This window comes from Nothobranchius furzeri, chromosome 7 (assembly GCF_043380555.1).
Source record: "Nothobranchius furzeri strain GRZ-AD chromosome 7, NfurGRZ-RIMD1, whole genome shotgun sequence".
NCBI lineage: Eukaryota > Metazoa > Chordata > Actinopteri > Cyprinodontiformes > Nothobranchiidae > Nothobranchius > Nothobranchius furzeri.
The window spans coordinates 67,105,317-67,115,344 of NC_091747.1; the positions used below are offsets into that span (position 1 = coordinate 67,105,317).

Below are 10,028 nucleotides of genomic sequence, written 5' to 3' on the forward strand. Positions count from 1 at the left end.
GCTGACAGAAATGGACAACGCAAAGTACCTTAAGAAGTACCCTGCATAAAAAAACGCTAATCTGTGACATTTCACGGGTAGCTCCCAGATCAAGGAGGACAAAAAAAGAACATAAAAATGTGGCAAAGAGGAAGATGGCAGTGACAGCACCCAAAATGGCTGCTCAGGGGTTGCTGAGATAATCTAGATCAGAGGAAAAAATTGGGATTTTAGGCAGGAATGCCAAATGTTGTTCATCAAAGCAAGCAAACATCAGCCTGTCGGTTAATTCCCGCTGGTTGCAGCGCAGGAAACTCCGAGTGCGGTCTCCCCGTCGCGACTAAGCTGTAAGAGTTGATTTAAGGTAGATTACCGCCCTGGTGGGTGCACGTGCCAGACAGTTCACGGCCCAATACATAATCACATACGGCAACATAGTGACATCTTTACATTTATTTACATGTATACAGTTTTTTCAGTTAATATTTTTTATTTGCAGTTCAGAACCGGGAGGGGGGGGGGGGTGCATGTGTGCAGAAGTCTTCAAGTCTGAAACCGTGTCTTAAATTCACCCGTCACTGTCTCGATGCTGCCCGTTGTTCAATCTCCAAAATGTGCTCCCATCAGGGTCAGAGTTTCCTGTTAAGTTTTACTTTATGAATCTACGTGTTTGTGTATAAAAGGACTTATGCAACATGAAGAACTCTGATTCTGAAGAACTTGTTTTGTGTGTAAGCAATCTTTAGGAATGAGGCCCCTGAGCACATCTCTAGGACATATGGGATGTGTAAAGCAGGAACTGCGTGCAGCTGTATTTCAGCAGTTTGCTGATTTCAAGTTTTAGTAAAGATCCCAAAAAGTTTAAAAAGGAGGCGCCGGGACATTGTCCAGGTTGTGTGGAGATTAGTTCTCACAACCGTCCAGGAGCTTCAGTCCAGACACCTCTCTTTGTTTTAGCAGTCAACCAACCTGAAATTCAGGTTGTCCAGATTTTATATGGATTTATATAAGTTTCCACCCTTCAAATATGCAGATTGACAATAAATGTCCAAACACACTGAGATGTCTTCATGAGAAGAAGAGACTGATGTCACATGTCAGAATCCACAGGGAGCCTAAGCCGCTTCTGCATCACGGGTCCCAGAAGAACGATAAAACGCGATTATCTAGCCCGCTGTGCCTTACGCCCTGCATCACACACGCTGTACTGCAGTTTAAATGACAAGTAATGATGGTGTGTCGACCGCGCCAGTCACGTACGTTGAGATTTATCACCTTGTAAAAGTTTGTAATTAGCATGACTACAAACCAGAAATTAGCACGTCGCATATGTGACATCACCACATAAGCTCCTCCCCCCTAGCGTAGCTGCTACTCACCACATGACCAGATTCATGGCGGTTCTTTCCTCCTGTGGGAAGTTTGCTGAACTTACGGCCATTTTGCCTCAGTTTCCTCCATGTCTGGTTCGATGACGTCACCTTGGTGAAGCGCGTTTGTAGTCCTGGACTTATTTTCACACAACACCTAAGATAGCGTTCCCCCCATTTGAAAATAAGCGCGTTCTTGGTGTCAAAATGTGTTTTTATGACTCATGGGCCTCATATCCATGGAACATCACAAGTGGGATTAGAAAATAGAGGTTTTAGCCTCGTTGACTTGCGTTCATCTTTTCAGTCCTCCAGGGACCCGTGATGAGGAAGGGACTTGGGCTCCCTATAGCAGCGGTCATGTGATCAGGAAAAACCAGTTGAACCCTTCTGCAGCAGAGCTTGGCTCACACACACAGGTCATCAGTGATGCGTCTCACTAGCTTTGTCTCCAGATGTGTGTTAGGACAATAACAGAGTCCTGTTGGGAATTTCAGTCGTTTATCCCAGAAGTAACGCTCAGACACAAACATTCCCCTGCAGAGGCAGACAGTCCTGGAAGAGAGAACTCCTCCCAGTTGCATTAAAAGTCTAAATGATGTCACCCGTGGTAAGAGTTTACTCTGAGTTAGGCAGGTCGGTCCCTATCTCTGAGACGAGACTGGATGGATATCATCACCAGCACGTTCCTGCCATGCCTGAGAGAAGCTGCACGTGTTTCCACACTGAGGCCGGTGGTTGGGATTAAGGCTGCGGGCTGCTTTTGCACCTCTGACAACAGCTGCAGTGTGCATGGTGAGCTTCAAATAATGAGGATTAAAAGGGAAGGTGTAGAGTGGAGGACAGAAGAAGTTACTATTGATGTTCTTCGTGTTTGGTAATGAAGAGCCTGAACATCTCCTTTCAGACGGTTTCTCTGCTAAGTTGGCTGTTGGGTTTTGGAGTGATTGCATGTATGAAAGTTCTGCAACTACGCACAATAAACTGCCAATGGTTCCTCTGTAAATGATCAGGAACTGGACTGAAGTGGAGAAGCAGCCAAACCCAAACTCCTGAAGAACCTGGTTTCCCCGAAGGAGTATAAGAGGAGATGATGGATGACCTCAAACCAACGTAACGCCGTTATCCCACACCCACTGACTTTTCCAAGCGTTCCACAGCATCGTGGTCAGCAAACGGTCCCTTTGGAGCAAACATCAGATCGGTTTAGCTGGAAGAGGCGGGACTTCAGAGATTCAGCCATGAATCCCTCAGGAACAAAACAATTGTGCAGTTTTTACACCAGATCTTGCTGACATTGCACCACTTTTGCACATCATGTGGTCTATGATGAATACTTCTGACTCACATGTTTTACCATGATCTCCTCTTGGTCCTAGGGGGCCCACGAATCGTGTCTCTTCCTAGTCGGCTTGTACACATCCCAGCTTTTGGGTTGAGGAGCAGTCCTCTGATCATTTTAAACTTGTTGCACATTTTTCTGCCGTCTCCGTTAGAAAGACATAACCAGTAAGAGACAGTGTGGAGGTGGCTTTGGCAGCATGGCCGCGGACGCCTCACAGGTGAGTGGTGCCGTTTAAAGCAAGCTGCCGAGTCAGACCCAAACATCAGACAGTAACCGAGCGCTGCCGGACTCTGGACCAGCTCAGAGTGAAGGCCGCAGCTCAGCAGAAGCGGGGCTGTGTTTGTAACGGAGAGGGAGGCCATTTTTACTCATATGGAAACTGAATGTTCTTCTCTCCTACAGAAACAGTCGTATAAACTCGTATTTAGTCCTTATTTCACAATTAAGGTTTAGAACAGTTACGTTTGACTTTGCTCCTTCCTATAAAAACACACAACTTAAATCAGAATGCGTCCCAGCTGGGGTCCAAAGACGTTCCTGTCCATCAGGAGCCTCCTAGTGGGCTGAAGCAGTGAATGCTGGCAGGGTTAAAGGTCACCAGTGCATCCAGTGGCACTGCTGTACTCGGAGATCACACCAGTTCATGCACACCTCACCAGGAGAGCAACAGCTTTGGAGGTGACTGATGCAGGAACAAACCGGGGTAGACCCGTAAGAAAGACTCGTTCAAGCAGATCCTGTTAGTTCTCAGTTGGGTGGACTTTTATTTCACACTGAAGCCACAAACGTTAAAGAGGCGAGTTTGGGTTTAATCATTTATTTGAGCATGAACATACTAGTCTGCCACTGCTAAGATCACTGGAACGTAGGACGGTGGCCGTGAGGGATCAGCTGGACTCGGGACTTCTTCTCTGGAGGCTCAGAGGAGCTCTGAACATGTGGATAGACGGTGACTGGGCATGAAGGTGAAACCTTCAGTAGAACACGAATGTCCTTCTCTAGACCCTAACATAAAAGCGGAGTGTGCGACTCACTTCTTTAGTGGCGTCAGGTAAAAGTCCAACAGGAAAGCTGCACATGCACAACACACAGATAAAAGAGCAGCCTGGTCGGGGTGGAGCAGAGACCTAAAACCAGGACGAGCCACTAGCAGCAGCTCAGGAAGTGCACGTTACCCGTGGTTACGGCTCCTTCATGGTTAAATGTTTCATCTAAATCAGGGGATTTCATCCACAGGCTGTGTGTCTTCTAACAAGACCCCCGGGAGGTTCACACCTGCTTGGTTCAAGTAGTTTAACCAATCAGAGGAGAGGAGTAGGCTGGGGCAGGCAGGACAGTGCTTCCTGTAACAGACGACACGCAGGAGGAGTGTGTGCTGAAGCCTTTACTGGACGTTGGTGACAGCCTCATGGATGGACTGGGCCACGTAGTCCATGTTCTTGGAAGTCAGACCACACATGTTGATGCGACCGCTGGCCATCAGGTACACGTGCTTCTCTTTGATCAGGTACTCCACCTGTTTGGCTGCAGGACACAAGAGCACAGAGGAAGGAGTCACCTGAGGGTTTTACCTTCATCGTTTCTTCATTCTGCACTTCAGCTCAAGTCTCAGACGGTCACACAAGGTCAAGCAAGAGCTGGGCGACACAATGCTGTTTCACACGTCAGCAGACCCAGACCAGCAGCTAGCTGTCGCAGGGGAACCAGCTAGAGCTCCTCTGAGCTGCTCGCTGTGTCACACACTCACAGTTGAGGCCAGTGAAGCTGAACATCCCAATCTGCTGGGTGATGTGGTCCCAGGTTCCTGGGGTGCCCAGACCCACCAGCTTGGTCTTCAGCTGATCCCTCATCAACAGGACGCGGTCAGCCATGGTCTTCACGTTTTCCTTCCTACAGCCACAGAAACACAAAAACATCCCAACAGCGAGCGTCACCGAGAGACGTGGAGGTGTGTTGTACACGCGCGTGGCACGGCCACGGGTAGAACACCGCTGGAGTTGTGGGATGGAGACGAGGAGCATACCATTCTGCAAACAGCTCAGGGCTGTTGAGGGTCTTGCTGACGATCCGCGCTCCCTGAGATGGTGGGTTGGACCAGGTTGTCCTCACAATCTTCTCCATCTGGGACAGGGTGCGGCTCAGGTTGTCACCATCCCTGGCGATCACCGTCAGGTTCCCCACCCTCTCGTCTGACAACCACAGCAGGAAGTGTCAGCATGAGGGCCGTGACGCACACCCAGCCCCACACGCCCGCGGGTCTACTCACTGTACAGCCCGAAGTTTTTGGAGAAGGACTGAGCAACGAAGAGCTCGAAGCCCTCGGAGACAAAGTAGCGGATGGCCCAGGCGTCTCTGTCCAAGTCTCCAGATGCGAACCCCTGATAGGCCGAGTCAAAGAACGGAAACAGCTTCCTCCTCTGAAAAACAGACGTGGTGACTTTAGCTTCCAGGTCCACAAGACATCTCCCACGCAAACACAGCGTCCTGTTTTACCTTCATGACCTCTGCTATGGCCTTCCACTCCTCCTGGGTGGGGTCGGTGCCGGTGGGGTTGTGAGCACAGGCGTGGAGGACAAAGATGGAGTGTTCTGGAGCGTTCTGTTGAAAGACAGTCACCATTAAAACAACAAGATGTCCCAGGGTTCCCCCAGAAACCCAAGCCCAGGGTGGCCCGCCGTGTTGTCGGGGAGGATGACTAGTCTGGTGTCAGAAGCCACGTTTCTATCTACCAGGACAGTCACAGCTGAAGCTCGGAGAAGTTAGTCTGTATGATGTTTAGCAGCCAATAAACCCACCAATCATTGCTTCGTGCTCCATGCTAATGCCTGGCTCAAAGGCAAGGGACGAGCCTACAGCACGGAAAGCGTGGACGCTCCTAGCGCTGCCTCAGCTTTGCAGCAAAGTAACGACGTTGTTTTATGAAACAAGCTGCTAAATGTGATCCATCCTTCCTCGACGGTCGGGAGGAACCCGCAGCAGCCGCTCCGTCTGAGCGGGACGGTAACGCTAAAGCTGCTGCTGCTGTTGTGTTTGGTTCTAATCCTCCTGATGAGGAAACGTCACGTTTAGCGGCTGACGCTAACGAAAAAGCCTCCACCACTGCGGGTTTGGACGCCCACTGGTCCGTCCCACTAAAGTGTCCAGGCAGCACGTGTAACTCGAGTTCCTGCCTCGCCTCTCAGCGGTCTTTGGCATTCATTTATGATTATGAACCTTTTGTGAGTCGGGTTAGGGTCGGGGTCACTTCGTGATGCATCAATATCAATCCTAATCCGTGTGTTTGTTTCTGACCACGACCCAACTGAAGGAGCCTCTTGGATGAGAGGTAAAGCCTCTTCAAGGTAACCAGAAAAGTTTAGCCGTTTTCAATTAAATCTCTCAGGATGGTCGTGTCCAGGATGACTGAGAATGCAGCACCGATCCAGAAGGAATAACCGATGGTGGTTCCCAACCTGTTCTGGCTCGTGGACCCCTGAGCCGTTTTCTCGTAGCCCCTTACGTGCTGCCCATTCCCCAAAAGTAGAACGTGTTGTTTCCTGCCACTAGGGGGCAGTGCAAGCATACAACTCAGGGTGGTTTTACAGCACATCTAGTTCAAGATCAGATGATTTTACTGGTTTCTAATTCGCCGTCAGCATTGTCGTTTACGTTTATATTACACTACATATGGACGTCATAGTGTCTGTGTGAGCTTCTGTCTCTACAAGTTCTACATTTCCTCAATAAGGGGTGGTGCCGATGGGCTGTGGCATCTAGTGTACATATGCTGCTTCCCTATTTCTATATTTGGTTACTTCATTTGTCTTTTATTTATCCTGATACTGGGGCTGCATCTCCTTTGGTTGTACGTCTCACTTTGACAATAAAGGATATTCTGATTGTGGTCAGCTCGTCGTTAGCGTCTAGCCTCCTCTAACCGATATTAGAGTAAAACAAAAGGATGCTGTGGCTTCGTAGGAGTAAAAGGCTTCTGGAGAGCGTGAGACTGCTGATCTCACGGTTAAAATCCTACTTATGGGTCCTTCGAGGCTGTCTGAAGTTATCAGTGCCAGCGTGTGATGGCGAATTTCATCCGTAACGTCTCAGCCACTCACTTTGCCTTAGGGCACAAACCTGCCTACCCAACCCGCTCTTAGCCGTTATGGTGAATGTTCGAGTGCAGGGCCTGAGTAGATACCTCCAGGTCATGCAGGAGGCCGGCGTAGTCCAGGCCCCTGTTAGCAGCGTCCCAGTAGTGGTACGAGCGGATGTCTTTAAAGCCAGCATCGGTAAACACGCCGTTGTGGTTCTCTGCAGTAAGGAAAGAACACGCAGTGGGTGCAGGTGAATCAAACATCACTGGAAACTAGGAAAACTCAGATCTTTTGGATATTTTTGGTTTTTGATCTGCTGCAGCAGAGCCTCAGGCCTGACACTGACCCCACGTGGGTGCAGAGACATAGACGGGCGTGGCGGTGTTGTTGACACCGTTGTACCACCGCCGAAGGAAATCTGCTCCAATCCTGAGAGCTCCAGTCCCACCCAGAGCCTGGACGGCTCCAACCTGCAGTGGAGAGCAGAGACATGGGAGCAGGACCACACAGGAACCAGAACACTGGCGCCGTCTCAGAACCAGCACTGATACTTGTGTACAGCTGTGTCTGGGTGTGCCGCTCACCCTGTTCTCCTTTATGGCAGTGCTGTCGTCTCCCAGGGCGACCTTAGACGCAGCAGAGCGGAACTCCGGCAGGCCGAGGATGGGCAGGTATTCGTGATTCAGGCCATCATCCTGCACAATCAGGTGCTCCACCTTCTTCACCACAGGCAGCACCCAGGGCTGGCAATCATCCGTACGGTAAGCTGGAGGGGACACGAGCAGCAAGACACTTTTAGTTGCCAGCAAATGCACCGTCAACCTAAGCCCGCATGGTCAACATCTACGATGAAATCTGCAGTGAGGCGTCCCGGGCTTCCTCCTGCAGCTGGAAGCAAACCCCACCTGCAGAGGACAGTAAAAGCTCACGTTCACGCTCTTCTAAGTTCTCAGAGTGTTGTCACCAGTCTGGATTCAGGAGGTACCAAACCCCTGTGACCTCTGAAGAGCTCGTGCTACTTCGTGCTGGACTGGAGCATCCGGTTACCTGACCACGGGGGGAACAGACCTGGAGGGTCAGGCGCTTACGACTCCTGGCCTTGGAGCGCACTTCGGGACTCACATTACAACAAACATGGCTGAAGAAAGCCAGGCCAGGACGAGTGTGTGACCTGCTTCTGAGGCATGTCAGACACAGACAGGTCAACAAGCACGTGGTGCGTCTGAAATCTCACAGATGCTTTCCAACACAAACCTAAAAACCATCGCAGGTCTGGAGGCCAGCGCTTCCAGAGCGGGTTCATGTCCTGGGACTAGCCGGAGAGGTCAAACTAGCAGATGGACGAAGCAGAACCACACCTGCGTCAACCCACGCAGACACGACACCGCAGCTTCACTCACACCAGCTGCGGCGCGTTAGCAGCAGGGCTAGCTTGTAACGAAGGTCACAGCGGAGCGGAGCTAACGTCAGCTAGCATCACCACAGCCGGGCAGCTGACGTCCCTGCCCGGCTTACCTACCGCTCCGCTACCGCCTCTTACCTCCAACTCCCAGGTTCACCTTCACAGGGTGGCTGTCCTCCCGGAAGTCAGCAGTCAGTTTGAAGACGGCTACGGGCGGCGCCTGCGGGACCTCACCGAACACCGACATGGCTCAGGCCAAAGCAGGTTATCCCGTTTGGGAGCACAAGGAGACGGGTGACAGGAGCTCCAGCGACGGGCGGAGTGAAACAAGCCGGGTTCACCTTCACCTGGTTCCGGACCACTGATAGCCCCGCCCCTAGCACGCCCACCTACTTCCGGGTCATGGGTCCCTTCGTGTAATTCGGTCAGAAATCAGAAATAAGTAACTACCAGAAAAACAATAACTTTTCAGTGAGGAAAAGCTTTCAAGCCTTTATTTTAGCGCCAATGTTCGGAGTAAAAACAAGAAAATAAGATGCGGAAGTGGCCGTATTATCTCTATGGTTCCCGTTGCATCCGAAAATGTCCCTGTGGGACCGGAACGAGAACACTGGACCTCCCTTTCATCCATGCGTTTGCTGCGTAGAGGAAAAGTCGAACCTATTAGGGAGTACAGCCTGTGTGTGTGTGTGTGTGTGTGTGTGTGTGTGTGTGTGTGTGTGTGTGTGTGTGTGTGTGTGTGTGTGTGTGTGTGTGTGTGTGTGTGTGTGTGTGTGTGTGTGTGTTTGTGTGTGAGAGAGAGAGAGAGAGAGAGAGAGAGAGCTTTAGGGCATACAAGGCAACTTAGTTTACTGGTAAATTTTATATTTTACTTTAATTTTTTTTAACTTAAGGTTTCTCTATTGGAGCGTCTAATAGAGAGTGTGAGGGACCACAGATCTTCCCTCCAAAGATGTGTAGGAGATGGGGGGAGCTCCAAGCCAGAGATCCAGGTGCTGCCCCAGAACACAGGAACCCCAAGGAGACTGCAACCAGAAAGGCCCCCGCCCCCCTCGAGAGGCACAGAGGATTTCCCCCGGGGGGCCACAACCAGCAGCCGGCAGAGTCCCGGGAGATATCAGCGGCAAGCCCACAGGCCCGCCCGCAGCCTCCCACCCCCTAGCCGGCCAAGCCCGGGACCCAGCAACCTGGGACTCAGGGGCGACCACCCCCATCGGGAACCCAGCAGAGCCCAGGGACTCAGACCCCACCAGGCAGCCACCGGGATTGATCAGGCAGACGCCAAAAATCTTAAACCCCCCTGATCCGGGAGCCACGAACACTCAGGCAGACCAAGGCACCGCACTCCACACCAGGTGTGGCAGGGGGAGGGGAGACGAAGATCTATATCATCAAAAGAAGTCCCGGGAGAAGGGAGGAGTCAAAGGCCCCACCTGACATATACAGTCATACACAAACACAGTCACACGCTCCCTCCCTCATGCTCACACATACACATACAACCAAAGACTTACAAAAATGCACGCCGGACACCCACTCGTGCTCCCCATACACACCCTATTCACTCTGGTCCCGGTACTGCTGCACATGGGGTACAACCATCACCGGTTCCAAGAGTTTGACCCTTTCTGCTGGGGTGCTGATGAGCAGGCTCCCCCGCCCAACGCTGAGCACAGCAACCCACCACCCCAGACCCCAACCAGACGGCCAGATCTCCCTCCTAGCCTCCAGCCCCAGGAAGCCAAGCGACAACAGAGGTGTGCTAAGACCCCTAGTCTCCCTCCGCCTGCTCCATTATAGTATTGTGTGCTGATGAGGTGTATTCCATGGCTGTGGTTAGCGGTCAGTGCGGGCATTGT

At 51.4% G+C, this 10,028-nt stretch overlaps 1 protein-coding gene across 1 annotated transcript; it reads right to left on the reverse strand.

Annotated features, from left to right (window-relative positions):
- Positions 1–3,434: 3,434 nt before the first annotated feature.
- On the reverse strand, positions 3,435–8,554 carry LOC107382402 (aspartate aminotransferase, cytoplasmic). The gene is made up of 9 exons (XM_015954530.3): positions 8,308–8,554; positions 7,352–7,533; positions 7,114–7,237; positions 6,872–6,984; positions 5,188–5,292; positions 4,961–5,111; positions 4,718–4,883; positions 4,442–4,584; positions 3,435–4,218 (listed from the first exon to the last, which is right to left on the reverse strand). The coding sequence occupies exons 1-9, from the start codon at positions 8,414–8,416 to the stop codon at positions 4,079–4,081; spliced, it is 1,233 nt and encodes a 410-aa protein (XP_015810016.3). The 5' UTR covers positions 8,417–8,554; the 3' UTR covers positions 3,435–4,078.
- Between the last annotated feature and the right edge of the window lie 1,474 nt (positions 8,555–10,028).